General features: G+C 35.4%; 1 protein-coding gene and 1 non-coding gene across 4 annotated transcripts in view; one reads left to right on the top strand and one right to left on the bottom strand.

Annotated features, from left to right (window-relative positions):
* The window catches only part of Sesn (Sestrin), a 187,898-nt gene that overhangs the window by 27,423 nt on the left and 136,951 nt on the right, over positions 1–23,524 (bottom strand). The window contains exons 1-3 of one of the 3 annotated variants that reach the window (XM_072898806.1): positions 12,504–13,059; positions 9,443–9,557; positions 8,809–8,949 (exon numbers count right to left, since the gene is read on the bottom strand). The exons of 1 other annotated variant lie outside the window; for it this stretch is intronic. In XM_072898806.1, the coding sequence (XP_072754907.1) occupies positions 8,809–8,826 (18 nt within the window). In that variant the 5' untranslated portion in view covers positions 8,827–8,949; positions 9,443–9,557; positions 12,504–13,059. Of the gene's footprint in view, positions 1–8,808; positions 8,950–9,442; positions 9,558–12,503; positions 13,060–23,524 lie in introns of those variants that run through there. One more of the 3 variants, XM_072898805.1, reaches the window with a different exon arrangement.
* Trnaa-agc (transfer RNA alanine (anticodon AGC)) lies at positions 22,615–22,687 on the top strand. The gene has a single exon. It is a non-coding gene; the product is annotated as a tRNA-Ala (tRNA).

Genomic DNA, 23,524 nt, shown 5'->3' with positions numbered 1-23,524 from the left:
ATCTCTCAATCAGACACAGCCGATCATTATGTATGCAGAGCAAACGAGGAAGCTCGATGTGACGGTTAAATTTATTCGCGCCATTTGCGAAATCGAGCGCGAGGTGACCGCCGATATACGCGAACGCCTGGCATTATCGTAATATCCGGAGCGAATAAAATATGCGTGTGGAGTGCCGTTGAATCTCTCCGCTAGGAAACAGAACTTGGATTGACATTACGAATAGCGCGATAAAATGTTAACTAACAGTTAAATTGTAAAAATTGTATAAAATGCAAAATCCGGTTGTGCGCATAACGTTATTTTACATCGGCGCGAATTTACACACCGTGCATCAACACACATCGCCTCTACCTTTGGTGATTGCAAAATAAAATTTAAATGAAATTCAGCAATATATTTTTTTATTGATACATGTAAAAGAGAGAAATTTTATTAAAACGACAGGCATTATTTATAGCCCATATATATGTTTTATGTTGAAAATAACAAATTTATGAGAAATAAATTAGGGAATAAAATTTTATTTTTTCATCGTTTAACACATCATTATTGACATTGCCCAATAATATCTCTGTTCTCGAAAGGTCTTTTATAAAGAAATTTTTAATATCCTTTTAATTGAGAGAAATATAACACACACAATCACACAAATTATACTTTATTTTTCGGGAAGCGTTGCATGTACAGAAATGTCACAAGTGAACGTGAAAAGGAGTTAATGGCAGCTGATTCGCGAAATCGGGCAGCCGCTAATGACGGTAATGGCCGACCATCAGTACAGAGAAATAATTCCATCGAAGATACGGAGCAAAGTGCCAATTACGTGCAAAAGCATAAAGCGAGAATTAAAGTGGCATAAAGAAGCGGTGGGTTTTTACCGTCGCTACGTGACTCAAAAGTCGACGGATGATCTCAAAGGAGGGAGAAGTGTCGCGTAAGGGAATAATGTTGCCACCTACGCAGGAACTAATTGCAATCTACCGCGATACAGCTTAATTAAGACGAACGATTAAACAAACGGTGTATGTCGTGCTCACGCGACAATTGAATGTAACAATTGTTTTCTCCATTAAACCATCCCATTTCCCACAAACGGCCGATTAGTCTGCCAAACGACACGAATGTATGCGCCAATGATATGCATTATAATGTAATGCATAGGATGTCCCAGAATGTTAATCTTCGATTCGTAAGATAAATCTTACGCAATCCTTAAAGAAGTAATTTACAAAGTTTACAAACTAAAATGTCGCATCCCAATCATATCGACAAGAACTATTCTTGCTAGAAAAATTTTTATACAACTTAGAATCAGAAATGATTTCTGGGACACAGTATCAGCGCTCACATACGAATGACAACCACTTAACTTAGGTATTAAGAGTATGTCAGTTGTTACACCAGTTAGCAAATCGAAATGTCAAACTCGACATTACTATCTTGCTTGTCGCGAATTAAAATGTAAAATTGACACGCACGTTCGAGCAATTTGTCCGCAATATAATTCATTTACATAATTACGGAATGATCGTAGAATAATTTTCTTAATATAAGTAAAAGCATCCTATATTTCATACAAATAATTTTTTACTTTTACAGCATTTAATTAATATTTCAAATTTATATTTGAAAATATTCGTTTATAAACTTCATTAAGACGATAAAAGCATCGATATTACAATCATATATATAAATGAATAAAATTATATAATATAATCGCGTACGAAAGCTGGCATTTTTTACTATTCATACAGTTCCATACAATTTTTATATGACTTTTATTAATAAATGTTTCAATTTCAAATATATACAATCGAATATACTATCGAATATATAATCAAATATACTAATCTTTTATTTCATGTTTACTTAAATAGCTTTATCTTACGTGATCGACATATTCCCAAGTCAGCTTTGGTATTTAGGATGTTATCAGAGAGAACAATCATAATAGAAAGTATCCATTTTATGTAGATAAAAGACTATTCTCAAATAATATCGTAGAAAATCAACTTTAATTGTCAATAATAAAGTATAATATATACTCGGTGAATGTATTATACTACAATCTGAATCTCATATTATTCATAAGAAAGAAGGAGAGATATCGAGTGTACAAGTTAGCGCCATCGAATTATGTCTATTTCATCACCCACTTACGAAATCGGTGATCCCGCTTATATAACACACGATACGAAAATAAAAAGAAAAAAATCGGGCTGCACCTTGAACAACCGAGACGCACTTCGGTCATCGACATTTTTTTTCAGACGTGTTTGCCGCGAGTGTGATAACTCGCACTTTTCGATGTTGCTTATCAAGAACACAGGCAAGCAGGGTATTATTACAAGTAATAATTGATAAAAAAAAAAAAACCCGTTATGTACCGAGTGTCACGAATCTATCGGTGCGCATATGTGAAGAAAGATGATCGGTACATGTTAAACGTGATACGAGCGTTTTATCGTTACATCAACGTCGTATTACGTATAATATCCCATCGCGTTGCATATAATGCAACTCAAACATATTTTCCGTTGCATTTACGAGGATACGAGTTTCCACGAAGAATTTCGCATCCTTTTAAAACGAGACGATAAACCCTGTCTAAACATGCTGCTCGGCCGTGAGACAACAGTGTAGCGGGGTTACGGCACTTGTTTGCCTGGCCTAAAACAACACGTCTTTGCTCGAGTGGCGTGCACGCCTGGAGAAAGAAGTCACTGTGTATGTGTATAAGCGTATGTCGTCGTCGGTCTTATCACGCGCGCATACATGCGTGAACGACGAACAGACTCACACTCGAATCTGGTTGATCCATAAATTTCGGTTGAAAATGATTAACACAAAATATTGATTGTGAACACTGAATTGCAAACAGTTAAACAGCATGGAATGATGTACTTTAACATATTCGCATAACACAAAAATAATTTATTAAAAAAAATATATATATACATAATTAAAAATTATATTTAACCCTTACTCCGTACTGATGGGTCATTTTGTCTGTGATTTTTTCTAACAACGTCAATTTCTCGAAAACAAATAATCATAAAATAATATATTTAAGTAAATTATTTTTCAAACTTATTATTTTAGTCTTTATTTAGAATGTTCAAAGAAATACATTTTTTCAGATTTTTTAAAACACTTTTACATATTAATAAACTTATCGAAAATACGTTGACCCACCTGTACAATTAGAAGGTGCCAAAAATAACAATATGGAGTAAGGGTTAAAAGAGATGTATATATATATTTTTTTTCTTTTCTAGTAAATTTGAGCTAAAAATATATAAATTAAAAATTAAAAAGTAAATAATATATATGTATAATTTATTTTTTAATTTATAATGCATTTTTTAAAAACAGATAAGTACATGTTCGTATTATAAAAAAAAAAAAAAAAAAACCAAGTGTTATAAGCGTAATCGAAATTAGGACAGATCTAATGTGTGCGTGTTTGTGCGTGTTGTCACACGTTTCAATGCTTCACATAGTGATCCGACAAAAAGTACGAACATTCCGAGCGGAACAAATCAAGATATTGTCAAACCAAACATAGGCTAGACTTGACAGGCTCGCTCTTTCGGTATCAAAGAACTTGTGAAAAAATATCTCTACTCTCTTCGGCGAGGAAAACAACACGTGTAAATGATAAAAAAATTAATCTTGTACAAGATTTATTGCGAGCATTATAGTGCGAGACAGCGCGCTAAATCTGGAGTAATCGATAAAGAATTGCAGAGAAAATGACGGATGTTTGCGCGAATGATAAATACAGGATTAACTATGCTTTTTTCTCTACAAAAGGTGGAAAATATTCGCAGCCTTGAAGTAGATTTTTACGAGGATTTGCAAGACAATGCAATAAATAGAAAGGAGAAAACAGTGTCATTTAAAGAAATCTTTCAGAATAAAATATTTAATAAACAGCATTGTTTTTTTATTTTCTATGAAATCTTTTTTATATCATATTATTTAATAATTATTATTAATTAAATAACTAATATTTAACTGTAAATAATTATTGCATTAGAAATTCATTTCTATTCCAATATAATCATTCTTATTCTTGTTATATGTATCTTCTAGTTCAAGAAATGTCAAAACATGACGCAAAAGTCGAATATTTAATTCTGCAAACACCTTCTTTATGCTCACGCGCATATGTACACAAAAAAAAAAAAAAAAAAAAAATTTTTTTGGCACAACTTGTTTGGCTATTCAAGGTTATCAGAGGGATTCCTGTCTATTATTTGACGAAGGGTACCATTCATCCCGCGGTATATATTTATCCCACAGCGGCGTAGGTACTTTGATAGATATAAGACATTATCCCTTTTGTTAGAACAAAGTTTGCTACCATCTTCTATCATCTTTATGGACATGGTATGGCAACCTTATATTCTAACATAATATATATGTATATAGTACATTTGTATATCTGTGGGAAACTCTTTAATGTGAATATCTTTAATATACATATATCAGAATGAGCACTTATTAATTTATAGTCTCTAACGATTATTTTAAATTGCAATAAAATCGTAATTAAAAAAATTCTTTTTTTTTCTGACAAATGTTCTAATCTTTCCCTATTAAGAGAGAGAAGAAAAGCTCTCTCTCTTTCTCTCTCTTTCTATCTCTCTCTCTGTACATAATATATACTTGGGCCTCTTACTTTATATGTAAATAGTTACGCCACTGTCTCCAAATGCGTGCGGATCAATTCGACCGTGTAAACGCCATCCACCACGACTCAATGATCTAAGGTACGTCTCTCTCTCCCTCTCTTTCTCTCTCTCTCTCTCTCTCTCTTTACACGTGTTCGCATTACAACTCCCAAGGACGCACAAATTCTGTCTCCATGCACCGTATTACGCGCGATGAATAGTCCCGATTATTATCGGCATGGTTCCTCTCTTTCGGCCACTTAAACTCTCAACCAGGGTCATGCTCAAATTTATAATCATCATTTCGAGCACTAGAGCCAACCCAGAATTCATTGCGCTTGTTTACCATCTATCATTCTGCAGATAACTACATTAAATGATTATAATATTATAAAAATACAATAAAAAAAGAATCAAAGCTATCCTCTCTTTCTTTGCTTTGCTACGATGTGTGTCGTAACACAATTATATTGGATTTTGTCAAAAAAAAAGTAATTATATATCTTTACTATTTTCCCATCTCTGAAAGATAATTGTATTAAAGTATATGCATTTTCTTTCTCACTTCTTACACATGCATTGTGAAATAAAATATTTGAATTGGCTCGAATCTTGATAAAAATGTAAGATAGAATAATGTAAGTAACTGATATATTCTATGCACAAATAAAAGTGCGGTAATAAAAACTAATACGCTGACAGAATATTTGCAAATTATCCAACGCGCAAACACATTAATCAGCAGAAAGAATGGGGGTCTTTCTCTCTCTCCTTGCCTTCCTCTCTCCGGACCGAGTGATCTGTGCTTCGCGACGACGTATCTACCGATATCGGCGCGGGTTCCCAAGGTCGTTCGGATAAAATCCGATAATTTAATTCAAGCGATTTGGTCGGCCGATTTCCAGAGCGGAATACATATCTTTTCTCCTCTCTCCCTCCCCCCCCTCTCTCCCCTCAACTAACCCCTCTTTCACCCAACTTCCATCTCTCTCGTTCTGTCACGAACGCCAGACGCCATTGCAGTCATCGTCTCGAGTAATATCTTTCAATGCAAAACAAGCCACGGAATATATAGAATGATCCAGTTTATTTTTAACTTTCATGATAGATCTTTCAACTTGAAATCCATGATTTATATAAAGCTGATTTTCCCTTTATTTTCTGAACTTCTAAAACTTTTTCCGATGAAAAAATCAATTTCATATTCGTTAAAGAATTTGTCATTAAAAGTTGAGCGGAATTTCTGGGACACCTTGTAAAAAAAAAAAATATAAGATGGATGAAGGCCGAGAAAAGAAAGAAAGAGAGAAATTGCTAAAGAGAAAATAAACTCGGCTGGAAAATACGAGAACGAAGAAAAGAAGCGACGAGAAGGGAAAAGAGAAAGAAGAGAAGGAGGACCGAGGTCGCGAACAAAGGAAACTTCGTGAGTTCGATGCTCCCTTCTTATCAGTAGATGGTAGTGTTATAACCAAGGCGAGCGAAAGCGGCGCCTCATTGGTCGCCAGCAAAATGACGTCATCGTATCGATTGCCGGCCTACCACGTGACGACCGCACATCTCTCTCTCTTTCTCCTTCTCTTCCCATTCTCCATATTCTTACGATCCGTCCTCGTCGCACTTGAGATCACCCTGTGTCCCACTGGCCGATTCGAGGCCGATGATGCACAAAGAGACCTTGGGCTTTCTCCGCTCCTGAACCAGGAAGCATACAAACACTTCCAGCTCGGTCGCAAATCTCGAAAATTGCGAGGAGTCGAGTCTTCGGAGGGCGCCGTTCATCCTATAAATTATAAGTGACGTTTATGTGCGATTTCATGATAAAACCGAATAGAACTCTTTATATTTCCGGAAAACTACGGATAAAAAAATCGTATGTAATCAAGAGACGTCGGATTTCATGCAAAAGAATTCAAAATTTCAACTGATACAACTCGCTCCATTTGAGAATTTATTTTAAACAAACTTATAAATCGTTATATTAAAATGTTGATGTATTTTTTTATTTTAATCTCAATTTAAAAGATCTTGATAACATATATCGAGTAATGTGAAAAATATCTTAAATACAAGAATCAACTAATTGAGTTATAACAAGTGTCATTAATTTTTTTCGTTATAAATAATTCAAATTATTTTTAATAATAATAACTTAATGTTTTTAAATTTTACGTTATTATAATATTACATTCATCATAGATTAGATTGAATTTTATGATTCAATTCTAAACTGTGCAAGTGAATTTTAAATAACTTTGTGTGGCCAGACACGCCAACAGACTTTTGTTCATTGCTTTAAATATTCTTCCAGATTTCGAGAAATATATTTCTAGTAATCAGAATATATTTTTAATAACACTTGAGAGATATAATCTTTATTTCCCTCCCTCTCCTTCAATAAATTTAACATATTTATCTTTTCATCCAAATTTTTAGCGATATATTCTTTGCATATATTCTCTCGAGTGACCAAAGACATTTAGTCGCTTATATAATCATTAATCGCAACATTAGGACGATAAAATAAAATTTATCGTGACGAGTTCGCCCACAGATCGCAAAAAAGCAGAAACTCGCGTCTGGTTTTGATTAGTTCAGCATCAGAAAGAAGGGATCTCTCTCTCTCTCTCTCTCTCTCTCTCGTCTTTCATTCAGCAAAAGCCTTTAACGTGCTGTGGTTAAAAAAAGAAAAAGACCGTCAAAAAGAACCTGCCGTATACAAGAAGAGCGAAGGCGGCCTATGACCAGGCCTGTAAGGATCGTTGGAAACTAGAACCCAGATCTTCGAAACCAGTTCCAGCGGTTGGAAAACAATTTTACGACATAGGGGGAGAGCAAGAAAGACACGCCATAACGGGAGAAAGGGAAAGGGAAAGGGAAAGAAAAAGAGAGAGAAAGGGGAGAGAAGGATGAGCGCGGCGTTTATTTCCGCCTTAGTGAAGACCCTTCAAGGACGAGCATAAAGAAATATGCGTAGATTAAGAAACATAAGCTTACTTAGATGCGCAAAGAATGTAAAAAATTTGACCTCGCATTTTATGAATAACGTCAAAAAACTTCTATTACACACGTACATAGGATATACATTGACAATATTTAATATAGTAAGTTTAAAAGAAAACATCACACCTGACGATATTCCACGCAACATACAGTGCTGGGAAAGAATTATTTTGGTTTTCAACAGAGAGCATCTATTCATCAAACCCCCTACCGAACATAGTATGTAACTTCCGAGATCCTCCGATTCTCTCGTGCGGTAAGGGAGAAATAAATTTCAAAAGGGTGGATGATACATACTATACTGAGTAACATCGTGACAGGTATATATTTCGAAAGAGAAGGAGAGACAGAGAAGTTCCCGGACGGGAAAAGGAGAAGGAAAAAAGGAGAAAATTCGATAATCGTGTTCGTATCCCGACGGGGATCGAGCCATCCACCGTTGAAACTCGTCAGGCGTGTTAAAGAAAACGAAGAGGAAGGGAGGGAGGGAGAGAGATAGAGAAACAAGGGAGGGCCAACGAAAAAGACAAAGGAAGGGAAATGGAAAACGGTGGTGGCGATAAAAATAGACGAGCCGCGTCTGATATTGCGCAAAGACGGCCGCTTAATTTCACCTCCTCTATTTGCCTCTCCCGGTAGAAACGGCGCGAACGAAAATAAACCGGCTACATCGGGAGAGCGTGCGGCGAATTTCCAATTTCCCGCAGAAATTAAACTGACGCTGCTCGATTACGTAACGAGCAACAAGCGCGGCGGCGGTGAGGGAAACGTTAAACATGCAAAAGCGAACAAAACACGTTCGTTCGTCGTCCATAATAGCGGATGCTGTTGCACGAATATGATAGGTATAGGGAGCCGATGTATTAGTTCCTCCCTTTTTTTCTTTTCCTGAAAAAAGACGAGCTGAAAAGGGGCCCAGTTATTAAGTAGCTTACACCTTCGGTCACGGTGTTGCTAAAAATTAGCATAACTCAACAGTGCTGCTAACGAGTTTCTAACGAGTCAATCACCTCGACTCAAGATAATTTTGCATTTTTTGCGTTAATAAGTAAACACAACGACGCGTGAAAAGTGCGAACGATGAAAAAATGTAATATGTACTAGGTATGTTATGTCAACGTACTTGGAGTAAATCCATCATGGTCTTTTATTATTGCAAGATACTATCTTCGATCCGGCGAGGGATGACGAAAAATGCCCATAAAATTAAAAAACTTCGATAGAAACGCCTTTCCTTCTTTTAAAGAAAGACCTGTCGCACCATCTAAAAAAAAATTCAGGTTAACGTAACTAAAAATGCTTCAAAGAAACGCATAACAGCACATCGGAGACAGTTTAAATAATCCTAAATTCTTTAAATATGTAAATAAGTTATTACTTTGTTCTTTCTCATTCCTTTTTTTCTGATTTATTTGAATAATTCAAACTTTTGTATTTTCAATTTTGTTAAAATTTTGATTCGATTCTTTTCTAATAAAAACAAGATGTTGAAAATTGAATAATATGAAGAAATAAAATTAAATAAATAAATAATAAATTTCATTAAAAATATAACTTGAGTTATTTTTAATAAAAGTAATTTTTAATTCTTTAATTAATTTCAGACTATTAATAGTTTTAATTAAATGTTTAATAATTCTAAATTGTACACTTATAGTATTTTCGCCGTAGAGGTTAAATCTATATTTTCTTGAGTGAAAATGATCGGCGCGTAAACATTTAATCGAGCTATAAATGTTATATGCGGAACGTTTTACCTGTTTTCAAGGACGAAGACTCTCAGTCTGATATTAAAGCAGAGGCTGATGAAAGAGGGATGAAGTTGACGCAAGATCGAAAATTCTTATGTGTCACGTCTTGCATGCGTTTACGCTGTGAAGGACAAATTATATGAAAACACAGCTGCTTCCTACAAATGCACGCAATAGTGGCTCACGATTTCGTGGCACGCTCAAAGTGGCCGTAAAAATAGATAAAGGATAAATATTCATATGTCGACTTTGTTTATGAAGAATCTTCCGGATTCCTAATTTAAATTCGTAGATCTAAACGACTGTTAATTTAAAACCAGCTGACCATTCATACATTCTCGTTTATGATCTAATCATCGCACGTGTCACGACTGACAATAAATCAATTAAAAATGTGTAAAAAAAGACGATAAATACTCAATAAATTGTGCATGATACGTATCTTTAAAAATATTACGCATCGAGCAAATGACACAACACACGAATGAATAAATTTTATTTTATCGTGTTTTTCTGCTAAACAAATTATCTATTCATCTAACTATTGAAAAATAATAAATTGTTTACATCAACCATAAATTACTTTTTTATTACGAATAATCGGTGTCAAAATCAAAAACCGAAAAATATGGTTGTTACGCGAACGCAAGATTAAATCGAATAATCACCTGATTTATCACCTGATTACCAAGTCACTAGTAAGCGCTTATCGGGCGAGGCACGTGACGAAGAATACATACATTCATCGCTCCGATTTAACCACGGTTAAATTAGTATATATGAACTACAGTCTTTTTTTATGCGAATAGAATTAATCAGTAGAATTAATCAGCTTTATCAGAGCGAACTGAAATTGGTACTAGAGATTGTAAAGAATGAAAAACAATGAAAAAGAGATATTTTAGGCTTTACCTTTGACAAGAGGACAAAGAGCAGTTTGTAAGTATATACTCGTCATATCAATGATAGCGCATCTCGTAAAAACAATACGTCGTGACTTTCATAAAAATAGTAATATTCGAAAGTGAATCATGACAATTCCGATCCTTTTATAATGGAGCTTATAAAATTAAGAAAGCTTACATTTTTTTAAAGGAATTGCAAAATATGCGCAAAAGCGTAATTTAATCGATCGCTTCTTCCAGAACAAAATTATAAGACAAACTGTATAATCCATTTTGCCAGAAATCGTCATTTATCTTTCTCATCTATACTGGTCCTGACCTTGCTTTTCCCAATGTGTGCCAAATTTTGGTACTCTCTTGGCACGTACTATATCCAAAGTTCCTCCATAAAATTATTATATCATGTAAGAATAAAGCTAATTGTCTTAGAGAGCGCTAAGCGAATTTTCACGTATCGTTAATATTATATTTGAATTGTTATAGACTTTCCAAAGTTGTGTGCAAAACTTTTGACAACGCGACTGTCGAGAGCCGGATAATAAAGGAAAAACCGGAGAAATTTCTAGAAAGCCGAGAAAATGGTCCGTACACAGATACGCGTGACGTGTCGTTATCTCAACGTGAGATCAGTGCGTGATTAATCGAGTAGGGGCGGAAACAGTATAAAACAAATACGTAAACAGGGAAGAGGAATTACACGCTCTCTCGCTGTTAAATCCTGAGGCTTTTCGACCAACCGGCTACGTCGAAACGCGATCACGCGACTCCGACCTTCCGTCTCTCTCCTGCTGCCAAGCAACCATCTTTCTCGCCACTTCGTTTCTCTCCCTCTTCCTTTTTCTCTCTCTCTCTCTCTCTCTCTCTCTCTCTCTCTCTCTCTCTCTCTCTCTCTCTCTCTCTCTCTCTCTCCATCATATTTACTGGCCGGCTAACCCTCGCTCCGTCACCACCGCGTTATTGTACTCTATTTCTGCCGATGAGCCAAGTAAGGTCTCGGTGACTTTCCGAATGCGTGCCGGGCGCACGTGCGTGCACGAAAAAAAGAAAGAAAGTCGAGAGCAATCGTGAGATATACAGCCTTTTTGAGTACATCAAAGATACCGTCAAACATATCGAGTACATATCAGACAGATAAGCAGAGAATATATATTTTAATTTAAAAGAAAATTAGAAAAGATTATTTGGAAATAAAAAAAATTTACGAGGAATACTTTCATCCAAAGAGAAAACTTTATCGCTCGTTTTAATCTCGAAAATAGCATGCAAAACATTTCTGGTTTGTCTCGTTTACATTTAAATATATAATTTATTCTCGTATTTGTTATAGTCCGTGACATATGCGAGATCGAAAAATTATATATCAAAAGAGAAATTTTTGATTGAATGCAGAGAACGAGAAATGAAGAAATTAATTATTAGATTAATTATACATATTGACAATATAATAACGCAAAATTTATATGATTAAAATTAAAACAAAACGACTTTACATGATGAAATAGCGTAATATCTTTCGTTTTTTCGACGTTTTATGTGTTCGACGTGTCAAACCTTACTTACTTCATTTATCTAGTTCTAAAAAGGCGTACAATGACAATAACAGATATCTCTTGGTGGGCGTAAATCATTTTCTGCAAATATCCCGAAGTACACATACGAAATGCACACACACACACACACACACACACACACACAAAATTAGCTTTAAGAGTATACACAAGTTTCCGATACAAGCGTTTATCAATAAGTAACAAAAGTGCTCATACATCTCGCATGGAAAGTTCCAGAAGAGAACGTGAAAAATGTCATCGCGTAAATCTAGATTTATAAAAGAATCTTTTGTGATCACTCAAGACAAGGGATCTTTCCATTTGTACAAGCAAGAGCAACATTTGTGTACCGTAGATACGGGCTATATATGTTAAATCCGAGAAATGTATTCATATCTCTGTTTCTGGGACATCAGACGTGTATCGAAATGTCCGTTGCGCTCGAAAAACTTCGTCAAGAAAATTCGAACGATCGTATTGGATACACATGACACACGTACATTACTGATTCGACACGTCGACGCACGATCAATTTCAGGGAAAGTTCTTCTTTCGGGAGGGAACAGAAAAGCTGGAAAGAAGAAAAAGAGAAAAATATCGGCGCAGACTCACCTCATTCGTTCCTATTTGACCCATACTGCCCATCGTGGCAGGGTTCACGATCGTATCAGCAGCTACCGGCTGCGAATCGTTTTCGTTGGCGATAGGAATTTTGGCGAGCTTTGAGAAAACACTGAAAGATAGTAACGCACCCCGGTTAATAATTCCGATTTATATACCCCTCGCTCTCTCTCTTTTTTTTTCTTTGACAAGTCGCGATGACGTATGACAATCTACCGACGTATAATCCGAGATGCTGACAATTATCACCGGCGAATCGTAGGGCCAGATTCAGTTGCGCGACAACACGTCCGTCGATTGTCACAAGTAACGAGCAGAAAAAGGTTTGACGTCCCGCGGCTATTAACAGTCATAATATTATCACAAAAGGACTCCCGGTCGTCTCCGAGAAATCGCAGAGACTACGTCACACCGTATCGTACCGGCACACCGGGCGAGAGAGATTGGACAAGAGAAATCAGGTTACGCTGTGAGCGCGAGAGAAGACAAAATGTGATCCGTACCCCGAGACAGCCGGTTACTAACTGACGCCGCCAAGCGGTACCCTGTGCGTGTCGCGATCATCTGGCCGGCTGCCGGGTGGCCAAGTAGTGGGGGTGACGAGAGAAAGAGAGGGGGGAGGAGAGGTAGAGATCAGAATACGAAGCGCAGTAGGGGAAACGCACGCCGGTTTTACGCTTCTGTCATTGGTCGTGGCAAGGCCGTACGATTAGTAGCGCCCTAGTAGTCCATATCTATTCAGCAAAATTCGAAACGAGAGAGAGAGAGACAGATTTTTTGGCAGATTAAGAGAACCCCCTCAATCTCTCTCATCGTAGAAAAATTATCTTTCTAGTTTCTTTCACCTTATCTCTTACCGCTTTCTCTTCTAATTAATATGCATAAAGATAAACATCAGTGCAGGTTAAAGTTTAATTGATTGCTCAGCTCGCTCTCTCTCTCTCTCTCTCTCTCTCTCTCTCTCTCTCTCTCTCTCTCGCTTTATTTCTTTTCTTTTTTTCTATATGTAAATATAAAAAGAAAGAAACTCATACCGCAAACTTCATTAATTTTACGTCAACTTTATTAATTTTTGAATAACGTTTATGAAATCTAGGATGAAATGAAATCATAGTGTGTTATTTATTATAGTATCTCTTTTATGGACTCGCGATATTTATTAATCTTTGAATAATAATTGCATTCAGAGATTTCAATTTTTAGATATCTCATATTCTATATGACTCGTAGTTTGATTATAATCTAAATATTTAAAATCGATAATATCTCCAAAGATTTTAGAACTGTACTGTTGTAAATATTTATGCATATTTTGTCTATGATTTTATGTTAAGAAGAGGCAGGAGCAAAGCACACGGTTGGTCAAAGTCGAAGAGACGGCCCTGCACGCTGACGGCCGGCCTGATCAGCTGATGCCTTAGCAACAGTAGTATTAACCGCGCTAAATATATCAGAGAGAGTTCACGTCTCAACACAATGCAACTTGTAACAAGAACTTGTAACAAGAACGATGAAAGAAAGACACCGCATCGAGTGATAATTATGGTTTCGTCATGCGATTAAACATATAATCATGTCGATGACGTATGTTACACGTACCGATTTAAGGGACGACACTTTGTCATCGGTGAGTATTACTCATATAATTTGCCAATTGCAATTACAGTCGCATAAAAGAAAAATTTTAACTAAATGTTGTCTTTAATAAAAAAATCGTCAAAAAGAAAATTAAAAAAAAGTGATTATAAAAATTGTTTAACACGATATTTAAAAAAAAGTATATATAAAAAATAGTACTTGATGTGTACATTAATTACGGCATGCACACATATAGATTAAGAATTTTATTTTCTTTCACAAAAATTTTATCAAAAAGATCATCACAAACTAAGAAAGAATTTATTTCATAGTTTGAAAATATCTTATGCAAAGCAGCAAATATAATATACAATATATAAATAATCAGTCATATATATATATATATATATATATATATATATATATATATATATATGTATATTTGTCTTTCTATAAAGGTATTATTATTTATTTGAAAAATTTTACGGTGACTAATATGTTTATATTAATTTATCCAATGGTAACTTTAGTTTGATAAAATAGTCGAGCATTCTCGTTAATTATACATCTCTTTTCCTAGAACTAACATAAGAAGTCACAAGTATAATCTGACCTAAATAGAGTTTATAAAAATAATTTCTAGATTGCTGATAAGAGCTATCTTTAACTACCCAACATCGTTAGTGTGATTTCACTAAAACATACATCGATGATGACATTTGTCATCATGTAGTTGATGTTCTGCAATTATGTCGATGATTAATACCGTTTACTATCGAAGCTAATATTCGTAGATAATAGATTATTAATCTTAATTGTTAAGAAAGCCATCAACAAGCGACACGAGTCCATATCGATAACATGAAGAAGCAAGAAAATTAGATCCACTCCTCAACTAAGGGACAGGAGTCAGAAATAAATGAGGAACACGCCTGTGATGTCATCCTCTCTGCAAAAGTGGGTTCTGAAATTCAATTAAGTACGGGAAACGTATCATGTGACATAACAGTTTCGTGCGTCGTAAATGTTGGGATCAATGAAACCACATTTCTCCTCCCACCGTCTCTTCGCGGGGTAGATGAGACGCGGACGAAGCGGCATCAGCATCCCAAGACCTCCGCGATTCCTTTGTCCCAAGGATACTGAGAAATGAAGGCGCCGTAGGGATCGACCCTTCATTTCCGCGAGCCCTTTAATGAGTCTTTGTTACGAGCACGAAATGTCGCGCGAGAGAAAGGGAGAAAGAGAGACAAAGAGAGAGAGAGAGAGAGAGAGAGAGAGAGAGAGACAGAGAGACAGAGAGATATATATGAGTACGTCTAATATAATTCGAGCGAGAAACTACTGCGCAGAAAGACTATATTCGTCATGTTTATTATAAAATGTAATGTATGTATATAACGACAAGCCCGATATTAGATCACACCGCGGATTCGATTACTACCATCAGTTACGATAAGTAGCGGATAAATATTACGCGCATAGCTTTCATGTACGATCGCACGCTGGGAAGCGAGGCACGCGTCACGCGGATTTGATAAGAAATCACGAGAGGGACGACGAGGAAAAAGCGACGATTCCGCGTTAATTATCGCCGATAACGAGAAACGCGTAATGCGATTTCCGCGAAACAATCGGCAGAGCGGCTGCGTTCGATTTCGCATCAATCGCCGATGATTCGGATATTTCCCTGTCGCGGATCGGATTCCAAAGACGTCAATTGGCAGAGCTGATGAATTGCGAGTAGTTTGTCAAATGGCAGAAAAATTTATTTTGATAATTTTAAATAAAAAAATATATGTACGATTCCTTTAAAAAGAAAGAAAAATTTTAATCGAAAAATTATCGTGCGAGAAGAAAGAAAACATTGAAGATCGTCTCTCAAAGATTCATCTTTTATGCACGCAAGAATTAATATATGAAACGTAGGTTTTTTCCCGTTTCTTCGACGAAATAAAACAGCGGCAAGTTTTTTTCATAACTTGTCCATAGAAACAGATATTAAACCCCGGGAAACGTATTTCGTGCGCGAACTGACAGGCTAGATTATTTGATAAATAGATAGATTAGCTGAAAAAAAAACCAATACACAAAAGCGTTTCGTTCAATTCTTTACAATCGGAGTATTACGTATGTATTCGAATCAAGATTGCGCGAAATTTTTCTACCTCTCGAGAGATAGAGCGTACGTGATATTATATAAAATACATATACTCTGACTGTGAATATATTAAATTACTATTAAATTACTAGATTTAATACAGACTTACATATAAACTTAATAAATAAATAAACGAGATGGATGTAAATTTAATTATGTAAATGGATGTAAATTATAATACGCGAGATTGTTAATTAAGTTATTAAATTAATACCGCGGTACATTCTAATCTTTTTTATATACGCTCTACTTTTTTTATACTTCTTTGTATCAGTTAATATGTACAGTGTTACTGTATTACTAGTGTTTATTATTTTCGAATTAATTTTAACAATGTCTTCAACATTCCTAGATGAAATAGATATTTTAGTCGAGTTTCGTGGGAACTCCCGATCAATCATGATTTCCGCGAAGATGAGGGATCTTTTCTTTCTCTCAAACACACTGTGAAGTTTCTATTATTTCGTATTCTCCGGAGAAGGCGGATACAGGCTCTTGGGTGAGGTTAGTATTGGAAGAACGAAGGGGTCAACGCTCGGAAAAGCGCCTGTCGTTACGGCACTGCCATACGATATTACCAGGCCCGTCGCTTGGATATCCCTGTTCCCTCCCCCGCAATCGCTCCATGTACAACGTATCTCCATCTTTCTCTTCCTCTCTCTCTCTCTCTCTCTCTCTCTTTCTCTCTCTCTTTCTATCCCTTTCTATCTCCAACGAGCTCGATTGCTCGATCACCTCTCTCGCTTCCTCGAACGCTCCATCATTTTGCCTCTGTGCACTTACGGCAATGCGTCCCTTGCCCTCGCCTCCTCCCTCCTTCGCCGTTTTCTTCGCTCGATTTCATCCCTTGCGAATGACGAGGGCTGAGACTCGTCGATCCGTTGAAGAATCCGCCATTGTTTCTGTTTCTCTTGACTTGCGTTGTTATTCTAGCTTACGGCCATTTATCGGGACGCGATATTGGCCCACCCCATAGTTAACTGAATCGTCGGTTCTCCTCTTTTTTTTTTTTTTATGTTATAGCTGCGGGGACTACGATGATTTAGCGAATCAACTGATTAAGATCATCGTCTTTTATTTTCACTCCATGTTTTCGTAGCGGAATTCTGCGATCCTTCGACCCTTAGAGGCCGAACGCATTAAAATATTTATGAAAATAATATGTAGATAAATAAATGTAAATGAAATTTTGCGCCTTACTTGTCAGAAGTGAATAGATGGATGTACCATTTTCGCAAGTTTACGAAGAGGGGATTTTTTTAGAGAATATCTCTATTCTCAATAATACAATAAAGAGAACTTAAAAATATCACATGGCTATTAAACCAAATATGATCAATAAAAGGCGAAAAAAAGGCGCGCCTATTTCTCTTTCTCTTCCTATTAACTGTCAGTCGGTCATCGCTGTCTTCAGGCTGTCATAACATCGTTCCATATCAGTTTATCCCGCTAAGCTTCTCTTTTCTTTAGACACGACACGATCTATACATATACACTCTCTCTCTCTCTCTCTCTCTCGCTCTCTCGCTCTCTCTTTCTCTCCTACTTGTCTTTTATTCTTCTTTCTTTCTCGGTTCATTAGTTTGCCTCTTACCGTTTTCTTATTTTCATATCCGCCTTCTCTCAACATATTCCGTCTTCTCGATATACTCGTTTTACTTCTTTTTCCTTCTCTCTCCCTCTCTCCTTTTCTGTCTCTTTCTCTCTTCTACCGTTCCGTTATAACGGAGCAAGGAGCAACCTTCTATTCAGAATACACGGTTAGCTGGTACGAAATCAATGGAAAGTTTTGTCTACCGTAACTCGTGATGAGTAATAACCGGCTCTACGCTCGAATGACGAAAATTGCTTTTACCTTGCGCGATGCTCAACAGAAGAAGTCAGAGTTCGTTCAATCGGTCTTCCGGTCAGTGGGTTCCTAATACGTAAGCCTACCATATATATTTCGTCAAGGATATCGAATATCTTCTAACATAAGAAAATTAAAATTCCTCTTGGAGTAATAATTGATGTAAAATTATATTTAATTGAAAATAATTGCTCTAATAAAAGAAGTACTTAATAAGTTATAAAGATCTATTTATTCGTGAAATGATATCATCATGATTCGAGGTTATTATCATAATATTCCAGTTTTTTAAAATTCACTAAACTGTCTCGTGTGTGTCATTAACGAATGAATCATAAATGTATTGCGAAATTGCCAATTTTAGATGTACCGAGAACATTTCCTGTAGAATTAACAGCAAAACAGATAATTCATTAAGAACCATCTTACGAAAACGTACTTTTATTGGACACACAGAGTGTGTGTATTACTCATGTTGGTTATACATTGTAACAACTCGCTATTTTTCATTCTAAACGCATTTGCATAATCAAGATGTGCCATCGTATGCCGAAAAAGCTGTCAGCTAACGAGTAACCAGTGTTTGTGAATCACGATATTAAAATATAAAGTTGTTTTTGAGAAAAAAAAGTAAAAAAACTGGTCCTATAATATCAATGAAAATAATTTTTTCCCGTTATCGATAAATCGACAAAAATTATATGTTAAAAATAAGAAAAAGAAACGCCGCTTATAAACTTGATTCGAAACAAGTTTTACTTGGGCGAATATGTATCAATTATAAAATCCCATGTAAGATTAAATATGTATATAGCGTGAAATCTAGCATGTGTAATCTACCAAAATAATCAGCAGCCACGCTACATCCTTGATATTAGGTGTAGTTATGTAGGAAGCTCGTTAGTATTCTTGCTAGTCTTATAAATATGTCGGTATATCAAGAGTGACATGAGTCACCGTATTGTTGCACTTCGCGCGTGTAGACATAGTTATGCGGTCTATCTATATCTTCTGTCCCTCGATGTCCTTGCGTGTAATCTTTCGTTAAAAGCCGCCTTCAGAGTCGACGATATAAATTGTTTAAGAACGACAATGAGTCACATTGACTGTAAAACTTTGCGTAATAATGCCGGCACGTCTGCCGAAGCCCGGATCGCTAAGCGAGGATCAGACTACTTTGCATAAGGCTATTCGCACAGATGTTCTAGATTCGGATCCTAAACACAATTTTTATAGATAAAGTGTCAGATGCACATTTATGTAAAAAAAAATGTATGAATTACTCAAAGAATCTATTGTTAAAAGTAGAAACAGCATATAAAACATATATAGAGAGAAAGAGAAAGAGAAAAAGAAAGATATATATGTGTATATGCAAATTTATTATTTATATATTTAGATATAAAATATGTTTAAAAAAATAATCACAATATTTTAAATTTAAATTCATAAAACATTAATTAAACATACAACACAATTTAAATAATTAGTGTATTTGCTTTGGCGTTTTAAATTACAATCAATACTAAAATCCTCAAGATTATACGATGCATCTCAAAAATAAAAGGAATAAAAATTGTAAAATTTTTTTAGTTTATATTTAAACCCATACATCTTTTTTAATGCAGATATACAACAAATTCAAGATAAAATTTCAATAAAAACAGGAAGTAAGATAATACGCAGAAATACAAAAGATATATCTCTGTTGTCCTTATAAGAATCTCTTGATCAGAGTCCAGGATATAATATTTTTATGCCTCTGATATATCTTTACACACGCTTCTCTTGTCCTCACGATAAACTCGCCAAAATAAACTTGTACGTTGTGGCAATACTTTTTATTGGATAAGAAAAATATACGATACGAAATGGTTTTCGATATCAAACGGGCTCATAAAAACAATCAGGCATAAAAGCTCCCTAAAATCGTTCATCTCCAGTTGCGGAGGGTTGCGTAATTTTTACGACATCTACTTGACCGGAAAGAGCTTACACGATATCGAAGAACGAAAGAGCGTAGTAAATCGATACAAAAATTACCGTCCTTCTTTGTTTACCACATGGAATCTTTTATTAAAATTAGAGAGCGGATATTCTGGGATACAACTTTTTACCACGAAATAGCGCAAATAAATCTTCTCCGATAATGCTAAACAGTTTAAGCCAAAATTAATGCCGATGCATATTTGTCACTGTCGAATGAGAATTTTTCTTAGACGCAGCTTTACCATATAAGTTGCAAACGTATACGTAACGATTATACCGACTTCTTATTAATATTAAAAGAAAAAACATTAGGCGGACATGCATTTGTATTTGTAATGTGAATTATTCAATTCGGACTTGAATGATTTGCATTTTATCGAGGCGCGTGATATGGGTCAAGCATGTGCGATATCGTCCGATATCACGTCTTGATGACAATATCGACATATCAATTTCGGAAATCCCGCGTCGTATCAGGTATATTGCTAAGTAAATAAATCAAATGTAAAAGTTACAATCGTATATAAAAATAATAATATATGTAAATAAAAAAAGAAACGAAGCAAACCAACAAATATTGATAAGTAAATCGATAGATTGAATCAAAATTGAAACAATGAGATTAAATTAGAAGAGATCTAAAAAAATGGATAAGTACTGATGCTTACATAATGTATGCAGTGTTTTTATTTCAGATTAAGAGGCTCTTGTACAAATTTGGGAACCGCTGTTGTTGTCGCGATGTGAGCATGCACATGACAGACGCACACGTGGTGGAGACACGCGCGAGGAAAAGCAAAGCAAACTTGCATAGAAAAGATCCGTATTACAGTCGTTTCAGGCTTTTCCGGAAGGCAACGCGAGGGTATGCAAGAGGAATGTGCAATTTTCGACGACGCGCCGGAAAATGCGGTCGTTGCGTCTCTTTGTTACAGCCGCAGCAACGTCACGCTGTGCTCGTAGAACCGGCTATTTACCGGAATCGTAAAATCGCGAACAAAGGTTCGTTAGCGCTATGTAGCGTCGTTTCCTTTTTGCGTTTCATAAAGGGGGAGAACGACAGAGTACGGGGAGAGGAGAGGTGTCGCGAACGGAGGTTTGACGGAGATCTCGCGTTTTCACGTGACACGATATTTATTTCATCGAAATGAGAAGAACCGGCGAGTCGTCTGTCAAGTATGTCATCTTTTTTTTTTTTTTTTTTATTTAACGGAAAAAATGGATAAATTGTGAAATATAAACATTTCTTTTTCACCTGGCGAAACAAAAATAACCAGTATTAATAATTTTATCAAAAATCACGAATTAATTTGAATTCTTTATATAAAAGGAAAAATCTAGTTTTAAAAAATGTATAATGTTGAATTAAGTGATTATAGTAAATTACATCATATATTACGATGCCTCGTTTAGTATATTATCGCGTTTTTATAAGCCACTTGTCATTCGACGCGCGATCTTTTTTTTTTTAAAGGACCCTAATTTTCGTTTCCATTTAAAATTAGAAATGTTTTGTTGTGTTGTCACATCAATAAGACAAATTGAGAAAGACATAATAGAAAAAAAAAGTTTGAAAAAAAGAATGCATTTTTTAACAGACAGCCATCTCGAATTGAAATATGTCTTATTTTCAATTTAACATCTATTTTGGTACTTTAAAAATAGATTTATCTTCTGAAACTATTTAATTATTAAATACATAGTATTATCTAACTAAATTATCTGTTGAATCTCTAAACAAGAAACTGGTTCTTTATTATTAAAGTAGGAGTTCAATTTTTTTATTTTAATCTTTTATAAAAATTTTTTTAGAATCCATAAACGTAAAAAAATTAAATTTAAAAATAGAAGCAAAATTTGGACTAGAAATATGTATAAAATAATAATATAACATAATAAAATCAACAAAAAAGCATAAAGTTGATAAAAAGTCGATGTTTCTTTTCATCATCCTTTGCTTTTCATTAAATAAATGTAACAATTAAAATACATTGTGAAAAAAAAGTTGAACCGATTCACAATGCTATAAAATAAAATTATAAGCTTGTTGCATCACGTAATGCACGAATAATTGCAAGTGCAACGATCTAACACGTATGTATTATCAGTGATTCACCAATGACAAGTTCAAAAATTATGTGATAAGAACAAGTCATTAAATGAAAAAGAAAAGATAAGGTCCTAAGTACGTAATATAATAAATATTTATGACCAATATTCTTGATAAAATAACGCGTTGTCTCCTTATCGATTTGATAGCATATTATTTTTGACGTACATGACTTTTCAGGAAAAGAGAGATGTAATAGAACACATCGAATCAAAAACAAAAACATGAATCAACAAAAATTAAACATCTAGCTAATCATCACGTCATCGAATAATATCTACTATGTTTATTAATATACTAAGCGTGGCGAACTCTCTTCAATTTGCAAAACGTAAGACAGTACTCGAAGAAAGTGTAACACGTGCACGTTGTTTGAGGCTGAAAATCTCGAAGTCTACCTTTCTCTCACATCAAGGGGGGCGTAGCTCAGATGGTAGAGCGCTCGCTTAGCATGCGAGAGGTACCGGGATCGATACCCGGCGCCTCCAAAACTTTTGATTATTTATAGAATAAAATTTTGCAAAGTGAGAAAAAACATCGCTATCATATGGAAAAAATAAGCTTTTTTTTATCGCATTTGACGTAAGAGTTCCGAATAAGACTTGCGAATTTTGTATCAAAGTTGATCGATTTTTATATAACTTGGTATCGCTTGATCCTATGTTATTACTGAAGACTTAAGAATTCATTTTCGGTAAAAAAAAAATTACGCGATAAAAGGTAAATAAAATTCGCCGTTTTACGGATTTACAAAACCTTCGAGAATTGCGTAATAACGATCTCTATTATCAGCGTGCAATCGATCTTCCTACTTTACATATGAAGCTGAAAAGAAAAAAAAAAAAACACAAAGGTATGCAGAGATCCAGCACGCTCGTAACGGTATAATATAATTCCGCGAGATTGCGGGCATCGTGGAGCAGGTACGAGATCCGCCGACGTGATTTCCTCCGGCGGACATTTGCATCGACAATGCACGCGCCGACCCCTGATAAAGCGGGAGATATCCGTGTCAACTCGATGCGATGAGTTGTTGACCGTTCACTCGTCGCGTTTCGTGAAAACGCGTCCGACATTATCTCGTCGTGCGCATACTATTACTATCTCTATTGACAACAGAAGTCGCGCGCGAGTGGAACGTCAGAAAAAACGTGCTTCTTATTGGACACACGCTAACAAAAAGTGTTATCATCATACGGTTGATCGATATTTTGCTCGATCATTCTTCGTTGTACGATCCCGTTAAAAAAACATCTCTCGCGAATTTAATTGAGAATTAATGTAAATAAATAATCTGAAAAAAATTCAATTATAATGAAATAAAA

The sequence above is a fragment of the Anoplolepis gracilipes genome, chromosome 9 (genome assembly GCF_047496725.1).
Source record: "Anoplolepis gracilipes chromosome 9, ASM4749672v1, whole genome shotgun sequence".
NCBI lineage: Eukaryota > Metazoa > Arthropoda > Insecta > Hymenoptera > Formicidae > Anoplolepis > Anoplolepis gracilipes.
Note: the sequence above shows the minus strand (reverse complement) of the source record. Positions and strands in the feature narration are given on the sequence as shown.